This window comes from Syngnathus leptorhynchus, chromosome 7, assembly GCF_054491065.1.
Source record: "Syngnathus leptorhynchus isolate UIUO chromosome 7, UIUO_Slep, whole genome shotgun sequence".
Taxonomy (NCBI): Eukaryota; Metazoa; Chordata; class Actinopteri; order Syngnathiformes; family Syngnathidae; genus Syngnathus; species Syngnathus leptorhynchus.
This window is the reverse complement of record NC_141201.1, coordinates 4,230,744-4,252,776: the sequence shown is the minus strand read 5'-3', so window position 1 is coordinate 4,252,776 and position 22,033 is coordinate 4,230,744. Positions and strand designations below refer to the sequence as shown.

At 44.7% G+C, this 22,033-nt stretch overlaps 2 protein-coding genes across 6 annotated transcripts in view; one reads left to right on the top strand and one right to left on the bottom strand.

The window, feature by feature from the left end:
• sipa1l3 (signal-induced proliferation-associated 1 like 3) overlaps window positions 1-19,828 on the bottom strand; it is a 50,159-nt gene extending 30,331 nt beyond the window's left edge. For 3 of the 4 annotated variants that reach the window (XM_085916470.1, XM_085916473.1, XM_085916474.1), the window contains exon 1: window positions 3,150-3,332. The gene's annotated coding sequence lies outside the window, so the exon portion shown is untranslated. Of the gene's footprint in view, window positions 1-3,149; window positions 3,333-12,084; window positions 12,219-19,571 lie in introns of those variants that run through there. The other variant, XM_085916471.1, reaches the window with a different exon arrangement.
• map3k10 (mitogen-activated protein kinase kinase kinase 10) lies at window positions 4,227-19,146 on the top strand. Of its 2 annotated transcripts, none has more exons than XM_085916476.1 (11): window positions 4,227-6,548; window positions 14,211-14,391; window positions 14,457-14,605; window positions 15,175-15,350; window positions 15,417-15,663; window positions 15,748-15,870; window positions 16,000-16,138; window positions 16,246-16,358; window positions 16,431-16,738; window positions 17,036-17,555; window positions 17,618-19,146. In XM_085916476.1, the coding sequence occupies exons 1-11, from the start codon at window positions 5,684-5,686 to the stop codon at window positions 18,016-18,018; spliced, it is 3,222 nt and encodes a 1,073-aa protein (XP_085772602.1). In that variant the 5' UTR covers window positions 4,227-5,683; the 3' UTR covers window positions 18,019-19,146. The 2 variants fall into 2 exon arrangements, with proteins under 2 accessions (XP_085772602.1, XP_085772601.1); XM_085916475.1 differs by having other exon boundaries at window positions 17,027-17,555.
• Window positions 19,829-22,033: the final 2,205 nt, after the last annotated feature.

The following is a 22,033-nucleotide window of genomic DNA, read 5'->3' as shown; positions in this document are numbered from 1 at the left end:
TGGTAGAGGCATTTCACTTTCACATCCGCACTTTCCATTATCGCTAATGTCGAAAAAGGGATCGTTGAGGTCATTGCGTGATATTCTCAGTCCTCCTCCACACAGATTAGCAAATGGCACCTTGAGGGCATTTTCAATCCGTTGCCATCTGAAAGAGCTCGATTGATGAATCGTCCGCTTGGCCGATGCTTTTTAGCTGCGGACAGACGTCACTTTGTGTAAATCACGTGGCTGTTGACACGCGGACTTATGGACGGGACCCCTCACCGGGGACAAATACATCAGAGGGAGTGATGACAGGCTGCAGCAATACTGATAATGGCCCAAAGCTATTTCACCTTCAACCGTACAAAGCGCGCTCGGGTCTAATGGCATAACCTGTTCACGTTAGAGTGATGGCGCTGCAGCATATTTCACAGCTTACATTTTAAATCAACGTAGGGCCTCGTTATGCATGTAAGAACAGCTGATTGGCTCTGATTGGTTGCTAATCAAATCGAGGTCTTTATAAATCTCTCGAAAGGATATGAATGTAAATGACAGGTGTTTAGCTAATGTAGCATGTCATCAATTAGCGCACTTAAAGGGAACATGAAAAAAATCTTAATAATGTCCTATGTAGTTATTAGTATTGCGTTTATAGACTATGAATTTGCAGCCAAATGCACCAGTTTCTGCCCCCCTAGGCGGCGTCCATTTTGCCACTTGCTATTGGCTGGAAATGACACCACAGTCAGGCAACAACCAATCACAGCTAAGCTTGCGCCCATCACTTGAGAAGATGGATAAAACCAGGTAGATTTTACTGCTTAATTAATATTCCAGAACAAATTTAACCCTTTAAACTCTTGGACCCCCCCAAAAACGTTACAAGGTAATTTTACTGTACTGAGTAAAATTTTATTGGTCATCGAGGCACACTATTGATTTATGTTTATGGGAGTGGTTGAACTATTTTGTGCCAAAAGAACAAGATGGTGTCAGCTTTAGCTTGCATCTAATAAATTGGTAAATCCACTGTTCCAAAAATGTCTTCGAGTTAATTATATCTACAGTAGTGGTCTCACACACACAACCAACCGCTCCCACGTCGATGCAGCTGTCAGTTTGCAATGACACGGTCCAGATGGCATCGGAGGCCTAAGGTGTCTTCCTCACTGTGTGTGCGGAAAATTCGGTAATAATTGTGATGGATGCTAATTAGTGTGCGTTTGACGTGTGTGGCCTAATTCACCATAATAACCTAAGTCACCCATCCATTCGCCTTCATTTAACTAAGGACAAAAACAGTTTTGAAGCAACACCGGGAGGTCTGCCAAAAAGTCGATGCATTTAACGTGGCCCCTCGTGCCAACGTGCTGTCTGTCGTGTCTTGAAAAATCTCACAAGGCATCCCAATGGAGAGATTGCTCACTCACAGAATGGGAATGACAGGACTGCTTATGTAAAGAGCAGAACAAAGTCAAAAGCCGATGAGTCACCTCCAGCCAACCATACATGTTGAGTGATTCACGTCACGTTTACAGGTGCAACGTGGGTGGCCCGGATTCCATTTTCCTGATGACAAGACGCTTTGTTTGTGTACGAGTGCAAGTTGCTGATGTCCTTTTGATATTTCGTAGAATAGATGACTGCTCACTTTGATTGTATTGTAAGAAGCTTTCAAGAAACCTTTTTTTTCAAATGAGGAGATTTGGGCATGTCGGAGCAAAAGCTCAGGTGTAACTGACATTTAGGGATTAATTATAAATGAATCGTATTTAGCCTCTTTGGGTCCTGTTACCATCCACGGAATAACTGCGAGAACTGGGTCACCTCCTAAAACAAGTTGTAGTTTTCATTTGAATAACAACTGTGGAACTCCTGAACTTGACAAAATTTGGGAGTTTGGGCAAAATTATTTGGGAAAACTACAAAGGCAGTTGATGCACTTAAAATGATACTTCAAATGTTGTCTGCACAACAACATTTTACATATATAGATTTTCCGTCCATTGCAAGAAGTAAAACAGCATTTTCACAGCAAGAACATTTTACGAGATTCTTCTTGCGCTAGCATATGATTAGACCCATCATCGTCTGATGTTCCAACCACAAAGTTGTTGCTGCCCTCATGTAACTGCACGTGTCTTACATTATCATATTTTCAATAACCACTTGAAAGAATCAACACAACTGAAGACCGGTCATGTTACAGGTGAGGAAGAAAGGTCAGGTAGTGTCTCGTACATCTGTCTCAGGTACAGAAAACACAATTTTCAAACCACAGCAGATACATGCAAAAGCTGCAAAATTGCTTCCGTCAGAATTATACCTGTATTAACTTTAATGATAGTGTACACCTCGGAAGCTAGATTGTTTACAACCCCGCCAGCACCATAATACTCAAGAGTATATAATAACTTGCCAAATTCTCATCTGTATACATAAGCACACATTTCTTTAGGCAACCACACACGTCCAAACACGCCACAGCATGAGCAATCCTTCAATTCTAAACATGTTGCACGAAATCTATTCAGGTAAACCGAGTCGGGTTTGAATCGACCACATCAACACAAGTGCGAGCACGAATTTGCACAACATTTCCCACGCCGCCTGCCACAGGCAACTTCCGATTGCACCACAACCTACTACTCTATATGCAGAGCTCGTTCGTGTAGGGGGGGGGGGGGCCGGCCGACCCCCCCCCCCCCAAACACAACAACAAAGCTCTTATTGTCTGGATGTTGTAGTTTTGCCATGCACGCTTGGAACCTGACTGTGATGAACTCAGGTAGTGAGAACTACAAATAGGAAATCTGCATAGCGCACTGAGCATGCGCAGAATGAGGACCAGAGTGGCTCTCAGGGCAGTTAATAAAAGTAGCCGGCGTAAACCATAGGTTCTTATCTTGAGTAAATGGTTAAGGGTGGAGTAATGGGGTGTGAAGAGTCGCTCGTGAAGCGTTTTTCCTAGTGGAGTCGAAACGTGGTAAAGACGCAACGAGTAGTATTTGGCTGAAAGTTGGTTGCTTCGGGCAGCTTCCCCGAGTTCAATGTTTGCCTAGCTCGCTCACTCGCGTTCGCCACTTCTTTTTCCCCCGCTTAAAAATAACACAGTCGGACCACATGAAACAGTTATAAAGAACAATAAAAAGAGGTCCTACCTTTATGAAATTGTGGCGAGGACAGACTCGAGCGGCATTAAAATTAGTCTCCAGTCATGGTAAGAAAAAACCAAGCAGCCTCCAGTTGCTGTTCCCTGAGCGAGACGTTGCCAAGAATGCTCAACCGAAACCACGGCGGACCGCGGAGCGGTGCTCAACGATATCGCGCATGCGCAGACTCAACCCACGGCCAGGGGGCAGCACTAATGGGTTTGCGACGCAAAGTGGACAGTAAATAGCACTCTGTAAAATAGGGAGTGGAAATTATACATTTTGTGCATTATCGGTGATTTTCAGTATAAAAGTAACAGGGTGTATTTTATGTGAATATTTACGATTGACATGAAGGAAAAGCTCGATGAATTAATCACGCTAATTGATCGCTTATTTCTAACGTCCTATCCTTATATGGGTCAACAGCATCACCCGCTGGTTGCAAGGCAGAGCGCCCGGCCAAGCGTTTATGTGCCACCTAAAGCAATTTTATTGATACACAGCAGTGTTTGAAAAACATTTTTACATCAGCACCATATTGGTCAACAACTAAATACATAAAAAATACAAACGCTGTCTTTTTCTTCATTTTTTTATATTTTGGTTTTACTTTTCCACAATATTAGTGCGTCATAGATGAGTGATTGTACTACACTCTATAGACACCAGATGTCAGTGTCGCGCAAAAATATTTTACAGCGTAAATGACTGTTAATACTGTTAATACTGTGTATAAATAAGATAATTAGATTTCGTTGTGCTAATGTGAAGATTGCAATATCCATCCATCCATTTTCAACTAATGGCCGACGTGGCATTATACATGCATGGAGGTCATGTATCTTTGACATTCATAAGTCATATATAAATAAATAGCCGGGCTTTAATTTGTGCATTATGCTATTAAAATTCCAATATCAAGACGTTCTATTTGTACAATGTGGCAATAAACCCAAACTGTCGAGGTAATTGTCAATAATCCGTTATTATGGTATTGTGCCACGTTAATGATTCATGAGCTGCCACATTGATGTAGGTCAGCGACAGAGGCTTGAGACTACATTACCCAGAGTGCAACGGGACGTCATCGCCACCACCAGCGGCGGCTCAGTGTGTCGCTCCGGTTCCAACAGACCAAAGGCGTCCTCCACCGCGCTGTGTCTTCCCGGATACTCTACACTCTTCATGGGATATATGCACACAAACTGGCCCCCCCGACAGCTCTTTGCTCCGTGGGTCAGCGACAAGCCGGACAATTGTGCCCTGAGCCTAGTGCAAGTCAGCCGGGTTGGATTTATTCAGACGCAGAGTGATTCGCCCGGTGTTTTTGACAGCTCGATGTGTCTAAATACCGATGGAGCTTTTTTGGACATCTGGATGATTGGCAAGACGAGGGACTTCACGCAGGCTTGACGTGCGGGGTGGTGTGGATGTAGCCTCACGCCCATAACAAGTCGATGGATGTTGCTATGCCCACGGTGCAGGTCGGGTTACGGTGAATATTTATCATAGTCAACCATTCGGATGTGGCCTAAATCACGATTATTTTTTGAAATATTATATTATGGAAAGTGGCCTTAATTTATGCTGCATCTTATAGTTGATGCTGATAAATTATTTCTTCATCCTGTGGTAGTGTCTATCTGTCTTTAAGAAATCCCCCCCCCCCCCCCCCCAGACATTTACAGACTCCCTCCTTCTCCTTCACTGATGGATAAGCTAACACAAAAATGAGACATCCCTTCGCCATCATTCCTGGGTTTGTTGTGTTCACACTGACCTGCTTTCCAGCTACAGACTGAATTCATTAACATGATCGGACCCCCAATTGATGGAGTCTGTCCGGGGTTCGTTTGAGCAGCAGGATTTAGTCCGGACCGGACTTTTGGGATGTAGGGCAGAGAATAGAGATCCATCCATTCAGCCACCCATGCCGCGCAGCCCATGTTCATGGAGATGGCTGACGGGGGAGGAGCATCTACACTGGATAATGAGGACCCCCACTCAGAGGATTGCACTCGGCTCTGTCAGGGTCTGTCATTTTTACTGGTAGTCTAACCACAGTGAAGTCCCCTTCAAGCATAATCCAATGACAGCCCCTTTTGGATTCTCATGATTCATGGAAAACAACATGGAGCCCTATTTGTCTTCTAATGCAGATCTCCATGAACACTTAGCATATTAAAGATAATTGTCATGTAAGAAGTTACAAGCCAGTGTTTTAAAAAGGATATGCCTTAAGAAGCCAACACAGTGCGCACGAGCAGTTTTTACACCATTCCGTGTCCATCGGGAAACGGGGATACTCTCATGCTTTTGGAGTTTGACCTCATGTCCATTGTACCTGAATAACCTGACCCTTCTGGGAATACGCGCTCGCTGCATAACCACAAGCGGAAACGTTATCTGTTTCAGCAATATGCGGGAATGGGGGCACGGTACTCCCGTTTTTTTAATCCGCTGACTCCTCTTACCGGTGGTCTCGGACGCCTCGTTGATGGGCCTGCGGTGTGTATTGTGCCTGAGTTGACAGAGTGTCCATGAACCCGTACGGCAGAGTGAGCAACATGGCGGCCCCCCTTTCCTGCACCAGCTGTGGGGGCTGCTGCTCCCCACCTCCCCCGTGTCTCATCCCTTCCACGGCATCCTCCATGACCCCGCCACCCCTCATGTGCCCTGCCCCGGTCATGCAAGTAGAGAACGGCAGTAGCTGGAACTCATCCTTTGGCTCCCCGGAGTCTCACCACGACTGCACGGCGCTCAACCCTTACTGGACGGCGGTGTTTGATTACGAGGCCACGGCAGATGAGGAGTTGACCCTGAGGCGCGGGGACCTCTTGGAAGTTCTCTCCAAAGACTCTAAAGTTTCTGGCGATGAGGGTTGGTGGACGGGAAAGATCCAGGATAAGGTTGGTATTTTTCCCAGTAACTACGTGACAAAGGGGGACGCTCCAAACTACCAGCAGCTCACAGTGGATGTGGGCGAGTGCCCTTTGGAGGTGGACTTTTCCGAATTGCTCCTGGAGGAGGTTATCGGAGCGGGTGGTTTTGGGAAGGTCTACAAGGGAATCTGGCAAGGGGATGAAGTTGCGGTCAAGGCTGCGAGGCAAGACCCAGATGAAGACATCAGCGTGACAGCGGAGAGCGTCCGCCAGGAGGCCAGACTCTTCTGGATGCTCCGGCACCCTAACATCATCGCCCTGCGCGGGGTTTGCTTACGGGAGCCTAATCTGTGCTTGGTCATGGAGTACGCCAGAGGCGGGGCCCTCAACCGAGCCTTGGCTGGAAAGAAGGTGCCCCCGAGGGTTCTGGTGAACTGGGCTGTGCAAATTGCGACGGGGATGGACTACCTTCACAACCAGGCGTTTGTACCCATCATCCACAGAGACCTCAAGTCCAGTAATAGTGAGTATTAATCTCTTTGTATTCCTTTGAAGAACTTTCAAGAGCCAGGAAATGGGGGCAGTAGGAAGAGCAATTTGCATTTCTACAATGACTCCATGATGAAAGTCTTCAACAATACAAGCAATATTGATTTCCTGTCCTAGTGACATGTTTGCGGTCTTAATGCTCACTCTGTGGTCACAACAGCGGCAGACGTATTTTGACCCCGAGGAACTCCACTAAAATACACAATCCATTATGCACTCACTGACCTTGATATTACGAAACAATTATTGAGATTGGTATGAGTTGTATAAAAAAAATAAATCAACTTTTACAAAGATAATAATGCTTAGCGAGGTACCGATGTAGCAATAACCAGGTCAATAATTGGGACTCAAACTCAAGGCACAATGTTGATATTGGATCATGTAATATCATCACGTAAATGCCGGGAAGTCTGTAAAATTGGTCTCCTCTAGTCAACTTCTCTCTCCCCCCCCCCCCCCCCCCGTCACCCATCTGCTCCTCCTCCGTACGCAAGGAGAGCAATTCTGCTCTGCAACTCACTGTGCTATTTTTGGTCCTTTGTGCTACTTGCTGTTTTAAAGACGCAGTTGTTAGCGCATCACACAAATGGCACAAAAGCGCGAACGCATGGAAGCGCATGGGAGATGTGGACGGCGGCGTGCGTTGATTTCCTCTGACGTGCTTGATGGTGGGGGATGGAGAGGAGAGTGGGTGGAGAGTGCAGGATGCTGACTAAAGGGATCTTCTTTAAAAGGGCGAGACGGTTAAAGAGTAGCGTAAACAATTACATTGCTGATCTGCAGGAAAGGCAACTCAATTTCTTTACTTTCCCATAGGTGGCTCCAATAAGGATAAATGTGACCAAATGTGACCGTGGGATACGATGATACATGACGTTGCTTCTGTGCCACTGAGTCACGCAGCTTCTAGCTTCTATCGGCCGCTCCGTTAAATGTCAATGCCCTAATTTAGGCTATTGTCTACTTTGTAAATAACCAAAATGCTGCTCTGTTTTTTAGTCAAGTCTCACACCCGCTCTTAATACCCTGCCGTTTAAAATCTGTTCCTATATTTTAAATCAATAAAAAAATCATCAAATAAAAATTATTAAAATAAAATGAACTCAAATAAAATTGAAATAATTTTTTTTTTAAATAAATAAATATGTGTACTGTGAAGCTTAAGTGGTTCGGGGTCCATAAAGCGCATGCAAAGCGTTGAGTGATGCGAATGATGGGAAAGAACAAGAGACGAGGAGTGCAGGGGGGGGGGGGGGGTAAACAGTGGTTCATCTCCGTTTTGAGTTACACCTCAGCTCATTGTGGGGGTGCAGCGCTCTCAGGTGTCCTCTTCAAACCATCCACCACTTGGCACGGGTGAGCGTCCCTAGAGTCTCTCCTCAAACTTTCCTTGGTTCTTCTTCCATGCTTCTTTTAAAGAAGTCATCAAAAGCCAATTATGACACTACTTTTTTTTTTTTTTTTTTTTAAACCGAGTTTCATTTTTGGCTCACAAGTAAGATTTATTCTAAAATGATCCGCTTGTAGTTTACAAGTCAGGCCAGTGTACTTTTGTATAGTCTGGCCGGGGGATAATCTGATTACCATGACCTCTTTTAGAGTGATGTCACATCACGTTTGTGAGCAGGCTACTTATTGGCCTTGTGGTCATGGTTTACCTGTCACCCTGATCCCGCATCAGCCTCAGGTTTCTTAACAGCGTAGGGCACCGGTCCCACTAGATTGCATAAAGTGGCCATCTTGTCATTGCTACACACTAATACAGTTTACTCATCATGTCAGAGAGCTTCATCATACCTGTCTATGAAATGTTCCATTAATTAAGAATGTTAAAATATAAGATTTTGAAGGCTGCATCTGGGACATCACAAAAAAAAAAAAGACTAAAATTATTGGTGAATGTTTTGTGAACATTTGTGACCTTGAACAACATTCAGGGCCTTCAAAAACACTCAATCGTTCGCCTCTTAGCTGGCTTATATTTTTCCTCCTTCTAAGAGTCAATTGTAATGTTAGATCGGATCAAGGACAAGTGGCTGGATGAACTTATAAAAATGTCCAATTTATGTTTCTATTTTGATGTCCTCACCTGTATCCTCATCTTGCTTTTATAATCGTGATCAAATGTTACCTAATAATTGCACGGAGCATTAAAAAAAGGATCAACACTTGTCCTAGCAATTGTTTGAAAAGTGCGTGTATGCACGCTCGCATGAGGCCGGACGCGTGAGCGAGGCTGACATTACATGCTGTTTTTACCGCTTCAAATGGGAGTCGTGTTTACATAGTCAACACTCATCTGAATAGAGGGAGCCCTCATGTCTCCAGGCAGGCTTGTCAACTCTCTTTTTTACTCTCATTTCAATCGGGAACAAAAAACACAAATGTAATCGCCTGCTTCTGTTTTTCCGTTAATAGTAATTAAACAACACTTCCATAAGTGTTTGATGAGCTGCTAATCAGATTAGCCAGGCACGATATTAGGCTTTATAATACAGCGTGGCTATGAGAATAAAGAAGAAACGTGACTGTTGGGGAAAAGGATTAAGAGGTCCCGAGAGCTAATCCCTCGGACATGGTGACTGAGTTAGACGAGTGTGAAGGGCGAGCAGAAAATAAGATACTGTTAACATCATATCACTGTCCTCGTGGATTACATAATAATTACAAAACAATCTGTGTATTCTGTGCTCTTATCCACTACAGCGCATTGAATATGTGGCCTTGTGTGTGCATGGAGGTCGGACAGCAGGACACGCTGGCGCTGGAGCCCACACTCTCCATACCACGCACACATACACACAGCACAAACACATGTACACATCGCCAGAAAGCAACAATGACCCCATTCTCACACCGCCAGCCCAAGACAGAAAGAGAGCATGGCTCACAGTGGCAGAGAAGTCACTGCAGGGGAGGAAGAGGAGGAGGAGGAAGGAGCAGCCATGGGCAACTTGAGGCAGGGAATGAGAGAGTGGAGGCATGGATGCAGGCAAGCAAGCAAGGAGCAAAGCAGGAATGTTGAAAACCCCTGGAGGCTCCAATGGGAATGAAGAGATGGATGGATGGGTGGATGGGGGGGGGGGGAGGGAGGGAGGGATGGATGGATGAATGCAGCTATGGGGACATGTATAACACCAGTTTGACTTTTGTGTAGGGTAACATTGTGAAACATGCCACAGGCCATAATGAGGGACACATAACATGGTAAGGAATTGTATAGAAGAAGAAAAAAAGAAAAAAGGATGAAGCATGCTTAGTTTGTGAATTGATCATTTTCATGGATCTAAGATGAACAATAAGAAAATTAAGCACTGTCAATTTTTGTCAAGGATTTTAATGCTGCAATAAGGGAATTAAAAAATATATATAAATAATCATATTGAGCATTTCGCATGTTTCCCTAAAATTGCTGCATTAGTATTGGTGCCACGTTGGCCCGATAGCAGAGTTTCAGAAATGCTGTCGTACTTGCACTTTGTCCTGTTTGTTGCTGTGTGAACACAAGCAGGCTTTGAACAGATGTTTGAATCGCGTTGTAGTGACACTGACACCAGTCATTAGCCTCAAGTGCACACCATCCAAACACAATACACACAACAACTCTGACTATTTTCCCCACTGGTCAATAAGTTGATTGGAACCAACCAACCAACAACCCCCCCGCCTCTTTCGCTCGACTGCATTGCAGTGCAGACCAGACTCCCTGTGGACCTGCAAGATTTCTGACACACATTCTCATGCTCCATTTTTGGCACGCCAATGTGCATATTAATACAAGAGCCTTGCTCACCATATTTAAAAAAATCGGTAATATTGAAAACCTGAAACTTTCCCGAATTTATATCCAATTGACACTCACTAGTGGAAATAATAATCCGAATCCTAGCTCAGACAATTCCTGACATTTTAAAAGGACATGAGTGGTACTGCTGGATTGCCTCAGTGAAGACTCTGAGTTCCCCCTCTGTTGTACCTCCTGGCCTATTAGTATGTTTACTCTTCTATTAGAAGGTCATTGTTGTTGTTTGCCAGCAGCCTGGCACGGGGAGTGTCGACTCAGGCCAAACGGAGCGGGTGCCGGGCATCCCGCTGGCCCACTGAGACTTTAGCCACACGCATGGGGGCACTTGGATAGCAATTGAGCGACTGAGAATGGGCTCAATTCTTTTTTTGACATTTTTTATAGGAGAATAATTTAAAGTTTTATGACCGCGATAATATTTTAGGGTTTTATGTCAGTGATTAAAATGGCAAATCCATAATTTAGGTACGCTCGTCATCTTCAATTTAAGAGGTTAATTTAAAATATCAGTCAGTGTAAACCAGATAAATAAAATAAAGTAAAATTCTATTTAAAAAAAAGGAAAATTAAATAAAAAAGAAAATGTAAAGAACATGTTTTCTTCTGTTTATTAAAAATGATCAAGGGGCCACCAGTTGCCCATGCACTCAAAACTGACAAAAAAATGGCATTGCTCGACTCAAGTTCTCACTGGCTCAATCTGTCACACTAAAAACTTCATTTTTCTGTATTGAGAGGAGTAGCTTAAGATAAACGGATTCAATTCAAAGTGACGTCCTCCATCCCATACCACACACTCCATCACTCTAAGAGCCAAGAAGAAGCCTCAGCATTTAAAAGCTCCAAGTTTTCCAAAAGAGGTGGGCGGTCAAGTCGCACGAACTTGGCAGCTGCGTTTGTGTGCAGACAAAGTGAATGACTGCAGGGTAAGAGTGTGCGACAACGTTCTGGAGCCGATCCTCGGCGCCTGGGTGCTGGTCCAGCCAAACTGGGGTATCAGTAACACGCGCTGTATGGGGAGAGACCCGCAAGATGCTCGTAAAGGCTTTATCTGGAAGTAGTACAAGATGTAATGACAATACTGTGGAGGATTACAGCTTGAATGTTGCACATTCAAGGTGGGGGTTGGAATCAAATGGGCCATGTTAAACAATAAATTGTATGTGGAGCCTCAAAAGCTATTACAGAGTCAATGTTTTCCTATTTCAGCCCGTTGGTTGAGATGCTGACTATTTGTTTTGCCATGCTCCATTTCTGAAGTCTGCATTCAGCCGTGTCGCTCTGGGTGCAGCGGGAATTATGAGAACAGCCGGATAACAACACAGGAAAGAAAATAACAAAATATACAATACATGCTAATTTGTTGTTTATTTTTTTGCTCAGTAACATTGCAATTTGAAATTATTATTTTATTTTATTATTTAGTTTGTTATTTTATATTATTATCAAGGGCATATTTCTTGCTTGATGCGTTTGTGGGCCTGAACTCTAATTGAAAAAAGGCAGGAGCATAAAAGTAGCGGCAGTCATTGAGCCACAAAGACGCGATGTGCTGCCAGCAGAGGGACAAAAGCTCTGCCTCCAGTCATTTGTCCTCTTTACCTCGGCATCTTTTCATCCCCTCCTATCCTCCTTCCTGCTCATGCATGTCACTTTTCGGCCCAAACGTCCATTTCTTTTTCTTTCTTTTTTTTCTTCTTACCTTCCTTCTCTGCCTCGCCCCCGTTTCCCAGCTGCGATATCTCGCCCGCCTTCCTTGGCCTTGTTTTCTCCAGCCGGCCTCTTCATCATCACCATCGAGACAACGACACTTTTGCTTCCATGTCTTCTTGCAGACTAGAGGGAGGGAAGGCAGATAATAAATATTTCCCCAATGAAATGAATTGAAGTGCCATTCATTTGTTCCAGCCAACCCTAATCCCAACCCTAACCCTTGATTTTCAATCAATAAAACATATAAATATTAAAACATTATAAAACAATGAAAGGCCATGTTTAGATGCTTCCGGTTGCGTTGTAACACATGTCAGCATGTCAAAAGCGATGTTGTTGGAGTGGAATGTGGTCAAATGGAGCAAAGTGTTGCAAGGCAGTGGGAGGTGATACATGAACATGTTGAGTCGTTGACTTGGCGCCATGGCAACCCTTTTATACTGCTAAATATAACTATTTGCGTACGTTCCTGGTTAAAAATGTTCATGTGGTGGGACGAAATTGTTTGTCTACACTCGGCTACCAGAATATTCTGTGTTGTACTTGATCTTTTCGGCTTTTTAGCTCGGTGAAAGCGTCTTGGCATACAATTTTTTTAATTGTAATGTCGAGTGTCAAGTGTCATCACAGTGATGCATTCACAAACAGCAATTCAGCTGACAGTAAACAATTGTTGCACCTTACTGAGCAGCTGTCTTCTTTGTGTGCTGTATATACGTTTGCATGTGTTGCTGCCACCTGGTGGCCAAAGCACACACAGCACAAACAGGTTATCCATTTTTTTGTCAATTTTATAAAACACTTTACTGCATGTGTAGTTTCAGAATATTGGTTTTGTTTTGTTTTTCAAACAATAACACGTATTCTTTTGGTGACCAACCCGCTCATTTAGCCAGTGTGACCTCCGCCCTTATTACCATAACAACAAATTGACAACACAGCACTGGAGCCAAAACAACACAAAGTTGTTTGACACGTCTTTCTTTCACACGCAAATAAAGTGGATAAAGACTGAATCCTTTTAGTTGAGCAAACAATGACACTGCAAACTTTAAGTGGCAGAAAAATTCCAATTATTTATGTAAGATTCTTAGAAATATTAGCTCTTAACAGAATTTTTAAGAAGCTAAAGGAAAGCTGATGGGTTTACGTGTTTTTAATTATGAGATTGAGAAATTATTTAGACAGTTTCTTTTGGTATCAGTCCCTCTCAAATGAACATTTTTGTTTTAAAAGCCATTAATGGAATCGTTTTTATCTCCACACTGTACAAAATTGAATACAAATGAATGACAGTGTGAGTCAAATGCACGATGTCATCCATTTAGTTGTCATGCGGCCTAATTTTTCACGACTCACAATCGGCCAATGGATTGACTGTGGAAAAACTAGAACAAGTTCCTCCGCGAGTTTGTGGACAGAGAGGCACACCTTTTATAGCGTAAAGGCTTTGGCGTGTGTATTGAAGAGGGTATGTGTATGTCAACAAAAACGTTTGCTATTTGTGTGTGTTTGTGCGTGAGAGGCTCCGCCACCCTTTGCATAAGCCTGCAGATAAAAGTGAGAGTGAGAAGACGCACTCCACCTGCCTCCCAGTACTTGCAAAGTGTGTACACTCCAAATATTTTCATAGCTAGCTCGCACGCGGAAATGATGGAGGAAGTCCGTACAGTATGAGGCGGGGAGGGATGAAGGGAATTGCTGCATTATGCAAACACGAGTGCTGCTGTGGTGACTGTGCTGTGTCAGCAATTTTGGGGAAAGTACAAAAACAATGATAGATTTGTTGCTGTTGTTTTCATGAAATATTTTAAATACATTTAAATACAGTGGTGCTTTGAAAAAACAGCCTTCATGCTATTTGTTTTGGCACGCAAATCTTTATTTGTCGCGTATTTATCGTACAACCACAGCTTTACATTTTGAGTCAATTTAGCTTCATGCTAACACACAATGCAAAACATCATAAACAGGCTAATGAATAGCATCAGTAGGACAAATATTCCATTGTGTATTTTTTAAATGAGTGCCACAGTAAAAAAAAAAATTAAAATACTGAGTCAGCATATTCGAGTTATTTGTGTCATATTTAAAGTGTCTTGTGCGTTTTTTCAGTCCTCATTCTGGAGCCTATGGAGCGTGACGACCTGAGAGTGAAGACCCTTAAGATCACCGACTTCGGCCTGGCGCGAGAGTGGCACCAGACCACTAAGATGAGCGCGGCGGGCACGTACGCCTGGATGGCTCCCGAAGTCATCAAGCTCTCCCTTTTCTCCAAGAGCAGTGATGTTTGGAGGTAGGTGCTGCACTCCTTATTCCTCTTTGTGGGTCACATTCAAGCTTCATGTGTATGTGTCACAGTTTTGGCGTGCTACTGTGGGAGCTGCTCACCGGCGAGGTTCCCTACAGAGAAATAGACGCGCTAGCCGTAGCTTACGGCGTGGCCATGAACAAGCTAACGCTTCCCGTTCCTTCGACGTGCCCTGAACCTTTTGCTCAGCTCCTAGCAGGTAAGCTGGACCACCTCACCACTAGATGGCACTATAGCTGATTTAATTGCATGAATATACATTCCATTCTAATTAAAGTTAATATTGCTGCTGTCTGGCCAAAACCGGTAGTAGCATACACGATCATCTCAACATCCAAACGGATTGCTTCCAAGCCACATTGCATGTCTCAAAAAACTGAAAGGGCTTTACGCAAAGCGTCAACCTCCTAAATCTTTTTTCAGCCTTATCTTAATCTCATCCATGCTCATGCTTTAATGTCACGTTCAGTGGGTCAGTGTGACTTCATTGAGAGGTTGGACTGATACCAGCAGCAATGTGAAGGTGTGATGACAGTCGTGTCTTCTATCGGCTGCGTTTGGCTCGGAATGCACGCCATATGTCCGCGCTCTTACGCTTCACCTCATTCCTGGAATACAAACGTGTTTTTTTTTTCTTTGGTCCTCTTCTACACTCATCAGTAGAAAAATAATCTAATGGCAAAGTTTTTGTTGTGAGCCATTCAGAGGTTGCTGGTATGTTTTGAGTTGTTGTTGTTGTAACCGGAGATTGCTTGTTTTGTCCCCCAGAGTGTTGGAGCCCGATCCCCCACAGCAGGCCCTCCTTCACCAGCATCCACCGGCGGCTGCTGGCCATCGAGCAGTCAGCCATGTTCCAAATGCCCCTGGAGTCCTTCCACTCCTTGCAGGAAGACTGGAGGCTGGAGATCCAGCAGATGTTTGACGAGCTGCGGGCCAAAGAGAAGGTAGGTGCCTGAGGGCAGGAAGGAGTGCGGAGAAAAAACAAAAAAATCATTCGTGTCTCTCCCCAGGAACTGAGGTCTTGGGAGGAGGCGCTGGCACGGGCGGCCGAGGAGCAACGAGAGCAGGAGGAGCAGCTGAAGAGGCGAGAGCAAGAGCTAGCTGAGCGCGAGATCGACATCGTGGAGCGTGAGCTCAACATCATCATCCACCAAATGTACCAGGAGAAGCCCAGCGTGAAAAAGAGGAAGGGACACTTCAAGAAGAGCAGGCTTGTCAAGCTGAGCAGAGACGGCAACAGCATCAGCCTGCCCTCTGGTGGGTGGAAACAAGTATTGCACCCAGTCAGACTACAATTTTATTGATATATTTATTATATAATGTATGTCAATGTGCCTAAAGGCTTCGAGCACAAGATCACGGTGCAGGCGTCGCCCAGCGTGGACAAGAGGAAGATCCAGGGTAGCGAAAGCACCACACCTCCCGCCAGCCCTGGCGTCATTCCTCGCCTTCGAGCTATACGATGTGAGACTCCACTGACAAGATATGGAGCAGTGCCACCTCAAAAAACGAACCAATCAACTCGTTTGACCTCATACCGTAACTTAGTGCTATTCTTAGCCCATTTTGGAAATGATTGTGGCTGTTTGACAGTGACGCCAAACGACGGCAGCAAGACGTGGGGCCGCAGCACAGTGTGCAAGAAGGAAGATATATCGGCCGGCAAGAAAAAAGGACGAACGTGGGGGCCTAGCTCCACCCATCAGAGGGAGAGGCTCGGGGGCGAGGACAAGTAAGCGGACTTAAGCCTTGGACTTGGCCAGTATCTCGAAATTGACCAATTGATAACGCTATTTGTATATTACCATTTATTGTTTGCATTCTTCCTCCATTACTCAGATTGAAATCGCTGAGCGAGGGTGGCAAAGTGTGGTCATCCAGTGCCCCGAACCTGGGAAAGTCCCCCAAGCACGCACCAATGACGGTGGGCTTCTCCAGCCTCAGTGAGATGGGTGAGTTTGCTTGTTTGAGTTTAAACCAAATTCCTCTCATCCAACCTGCCCATCCTCTTGTTTGTCCCTCAGAGGAGTGCTGCGAGTCGGAGGAGTCGCCGGGTTCCCTACAGCCCTCCGAGACCAGCAGCAACGGGGCTGCAGACGACTCGGGGTCTTTGTGGAGCACCCCGGGGTCCGGCGCGGCAACCGCTACGGTGGGCTCGTCAGGCGCCAGCTCTACTCAGGGTTCCGTGGGAATGGCGGCGGCGCTGAGCCACCAGGACTCGCTAAGACGCTGCGGCCAGAGGAAGAAGAGCGACATGCTGCTGTTGGGTTGTGCCTCGCTGCTGGCCTCGGTGGGCTTGGGCCAAGACTTGATGCAGCTGGGCAGACTGCAGGTAAGGCTACATACAGCCACAGTTGTAACAGGGTGTGCACACTTATGCAACCACATTACTTCAGTTTGTTATTAACTTTTTTTTTTCCATTTACATTGTACAGGTGACAATAATGGTGAAGAAGTTTTGAAATGACTTATCTTGGTGTATTTTTAAATATCACTCAAATCTGTAAGGGTGTGTAGACTTTTTATATACATTTTTGATCGTTTTGTATACGCTTGTACAAGAGCATTATGAGCGACAACTGTTTCGAAAGTGACAATGCCGTGTCGTGGTCCTCGTTAGGTGCTCCAGGACGAGCAGGACATAAAAGAGGAGCAGAGGAAGAAGAAAGAAAGTCTTTTCCAGCGCACCGGACGTTTCCGTCGCAGCACGTCACCCCCCAGCAGAAACCTCTCCTTGTCCCTCTCCCGCCATCACGATTCCACGTTGCCTTCCCTGGACCCTTCCCCGTCCGTCACGCTGCTCTCCTTGTCCTCCCTGTCCGACTGCAACTCCACCAAGTCCCTCCTACCTTCCGACGCGGACGACTACCCGTTGACTCCGGGCAAAATGCAAGCCCCGGCCCCGACGGGCTCCTCCCTCAACCCGCTGTTGGACTTGCGGACAGAGAGTTTCAAGAAGGAGCCCAACCAGTCGCTCACGCCCACCCACGTGTCGGCCGCCATGGCGGTCAATAGGGGGCACAGACGCACCCCGTCTGACGGAGCCATACGACCACGGGCGCAGACTCTTGTCCACCGCAGGACGCCGTCCGATGGAAGCATGCCCATGCCCCCTCTGGCGGGGGAACCCATCATCAGAGTAACCAAAGGTAACTAACTAACTTAACTTTTTTTTTTTAATTAATATACTGTATCCCGTCGGACCTCGCAGGTACGCCGGACTCCCTGGACGTCCCTCACCTGCCGGACCCCTCGGCCATCTTCCCTCACCCCCAGCGTCGAAAGGCCCCCGCTCCCCCGGTTCCCGCGCCGGCTCCCCTCTGTCTCATTAGCCCCCTGGAGCGACCCAAAACACTGGAGTTCGCCGGCCGTCCCCGGCCAGCTCCAGCCCGGGCGCGGGGCGACCCGTGGAAATTGGGCTCGCTGTCCGGAAACTTCAACTCGTCGCCGAACGGCGGCTGCATCGGACCCCCGGGATCGGGGGACGGCGGCAACGGCGCCATACGGCCCAACTTGATGGACATGGACGTGGAGGGGCAAAATTTGGACAACACGGTACCTCTGTGCGGGAAGATTCAGCCCGCCACCCTCTGCGGGCAACAGTACACATAGCAGCAGCGACGATGACATTTACTGGAAGCCATTCCTTCTACTAAGGTATGAAGATCGCCCACCATTCTCCCGACAAACCCGACCACCACAGAAACGCCTCAAAAAGTCATTCCGACAACAATGCACCTGCTTTCAACATTCCCACCAGTAGACTTGTTGTATCATGAACCAAAAAGATTGCTTCCCCTCATGTCATGCAAAGTTGTGAAAAGCCAGTTCACTACTATTGGAGGTCAACAAAGCTCGACAACATTTAGCCACTTGGAATAGTGGGCTGACTTCATTTTGCTCATTTTGCTGCAATAACATCTGACGGATTTATATTTTTAAGCACACCTCCTATTTTTACATACATTTGAGTTTTCCTCCAAATCTAATGATTTTGGAGTTCTGAAGATACATTTCAAATTGAATTTCATTTTCATTTTTCTTTCAAGTGTGGCCCTAATTTTCCTCTTTAAAAAAATACCTCCAAAATTGACTTATCTATATGTCCAAGTTCAACTACTATATTCAAACACGCTGCCTTTTTGACCATTTACATCCATCGTCCTTCTCCATTTTGTCAAAATGAGTATAGAAAGTCTTGAGCTGGCTTTAATGGCATCGATTAACCTTTTCCTCTATTCACCGCCTCAGCATGGATTCATCATGACTTAAACAAATGCAACATGCAACGTTAACCTCACAAGTCCGCTTTAAACCCCCGCGACACGTATCCAACCCGCCCTGGGTATCCCCCTCAGTACCGTCTCAGTCCCAGTGGCACTTTAGGAGTCTTGTTTTGTGGGCCACTTGCAGCTGACAAATCACTTTGGACTTGTTACACTACTGTGCAAATAAGTGAGTAAGTGTGTATGTATGTGTGTGTGTGTGAGTGTGACCTCCTTGTGCTCATGAGTATTTATTATGATTAAATTAATTGTTATTGGAAATAATTATTGTTACAATGCTTTTTTTTCTTCCCTGTACATATTTGTTAATACAACACGAAGGCAGGTGTGAAAAATGAGAAGTGTCATGTAATGAATGCTTGGTTGTGAGATGAATAAAAGGTAAGAATGATGATTCAGTGTCATTCATAAATGAATCTGTTGTAACTCATGTTTGCAAGACTTGTTATATAAAGTGCAGTACCACATAATGTCGACTAGGTGGCAGCAGTGTGTGCTATGATGTCATGTTTTTTCAATCTACACTTCAATGAAGCGCTTTGTGTACTTTCAGTCTAGTGGAGCTGAAACGTTAATAATGTGTTTAAACCCTAAAATAGTACCCTGGTCCTGCTTTGAACCCATTATTGTCACAATAGATTATTTTATGTTATTTAGTTTGCCAAATTCAGAATTTTCCATCTGCACTTTCACTTTAAATTGGCGTTCTACCTCTTCAGCCAGAAAAGGTAAATTGGCTTGGCAATGAAGCCAGCAAACACAAAAAGAAAAAAAACAAAGATTAACAATCACTCGAGACAGTTCGTATCAACCGATTAAAGTTGTTTAGATGCACCGGCGTTCCACTAATATCGGCAAGCAGAAAAAAATAAAACATACCTCAATCCAAACGTTTGCCCTCCTCACACCTGGAATTTCCTCCGCGGACAATAATCCCAAATAAATCCAAATGAAGCTGGTTTTGACCGATTGAATGGACTAAACCCTATATAGTCAATTCCTGGGGCTGATAAAGAAGTGTTAGGATGTGTGCCTTTGCACTTGAAAACACAAAAATAAGGTGACGAAGAGTTTTGGTAGTTCCCAGCCATTTGACAAGTCCCATGCCGTGTTCAAGTTTACCGCTGGTTTTATTATTCTTCCTATTACAATGCATGACAATGCATGAGAGACATCTAGTGGCATGGAAGTAAATTACATTAACGCAAAATATGCAAAAGGAAAAAAATGCGACCACCAATCAAACGTCCTTCTAGACGCCGGCCAGTTGCCTAGCAACCGTTTCACTGCCATGGTGACGTTATTAAACTGGACTACAATGAAAAGAAAAGGGTACAAAGAGAAGGATGATTGTGAAATGGATGAGGAGAGAAAGACGGAAGGGCCAACACACACAAACACCAACCCTACTTTAAAGCACGCACACTAACTTAACACCATACTTTGAAACCTTAATCGTAGTTCGAAACCCAACCCAAGCTCGCGATCTTAAATTGAAACCCTAACCCTGATTTGAAACCCTACTTTGATACCTTAATCTTATTTAGAACCCTACTTTGAAACCATAACCCTCTTTTGAAACCCAACCCAACTTTGAAAGCTTAATTTGAAACCCTATCAACTTTCTTGTCGTGTATTTTATTTTTTCATTTTATTCTATATATTTCATTCTATTAAAACCACGTCATCGCCTTCAAGTCAAAGCCAAGCGTGAGACAATCAAGCTCAAACATCCCAGGAAACCTGAGGACAAACAAAAACTTACCCAAACGGCGTCGTCATGGCGCGGGAGCGCCACGGGAGTCAGTTGTATGACGACGCCATTGTTTGTTCTTCTGCCTCCTTTGGGGCCCACAGAAGACATGGCGGCATTAACGCTGGCCTCAAGGCTTGCATCCTTTCAAAGAACGCTGGCATTGTTTTAAAATAGGCATCTCATCTGATGACCCACTTCCTGCCTCGCTCGGCCCCTCGAGTGCATCACGCCAATCTCCTGGTAGCATCGTGTGACACGGTGACACACTTAGGTGTGTCTATTCCCCCAGAAATAAAATCTTTTCCTCGCTTGTTTTGGATGTCTGAAAGTCCTCGTTTTCTCTCCCACGTGCTTTTCACTGGTTGCAATTAACACGATTGATGAAAGTTGAGTCGACGCTGACTATCGTGATGACAACAAAAAAAATCACAGGAGGAAGGAATGCTTTGCAATAATCTATATTCATTGACAATTGACAGTTTATACATCAAATTTACACGGGACATACATGTTAGAAGACATTAATTAACAGGGACTAGGTGAAAGCCAGGAAGAAAAGAAAATAATATTCTCACTCGGTGTGCTTTCCGCAGTCAAGTAGCGCTTGCACAACTTGGTCAAACAGGACAATCTGTCCTTGTTCTGGGCCCACCATAGCAGCAAGTTCTGGATGGTGGGATTGTGCAACGTCTGCAAATAATTCCGAAGCTCTTTGTGCGCGGTGAAAGAATTCCCCGATCTTCATCCACTTTAGTTGTTCAAAACCCTGCTCAAATTTGATTTTTCCCTTCTTACTGCTTCTTGTACACTTAGTAAATTTTCGCATCTAGAAATATAAGGTAAGGAAAATCAATATGGTTCAAAAAAACGGGATTAGAAACTAGCAGCTAGTCGACGTCAAGCTCGAAACATGTCAACTAGTCTGTACAACCCCCAGCGCGTACTATAAAAGCAGTAAAACACACAAGATGCGAAAAATCGGTTTGTGTGTGAGGGGTTGAACGCTAACTTTTTTTTTTTTAATGAGATGAAAGTCGAGTTGGAATTGATTCACCGATGACATCATTGATATTTTCTAAACGCAGCACAGCAGTCTCCAAGTTTTTTTTTGTGCCAAATGTTTGGCTGAACTGAATTGTGCGTGTGAGTGTTTGGGATAATGCAAACTTGTTTTGGTGGAGATTGACCTGAACAGTCACAACAACGACCACGTAGGTCACGGCGTTCAGGGTTAGGCTTTGGGGCGGCCATTTTTTTTTTTTTGGGACAACAAGTCTTAACATAAGCAAACCTGAAAGCGACAACTACAGTCTTTGGATCAGGGGTGGGCAAATATTTGTGCTTAAATAAAATATTTATTTTAATAAATAATTTTCCATTTATTTAGTGCTATAAATTTTAAAAAGGTAAACAGAGATATGGGAGGGGGGGGGGTCCCTGTCCATGTCCCTGTCGGCAACTGTATGTGACTAATATTTCTATACAGTATTATTATTTACACTGACACAATGGACCAATAATTAAATGAGATAAATAAATTAGGCCCTGACAAAGATAGATTTTGGTAAGCCAATGTCAATAATTG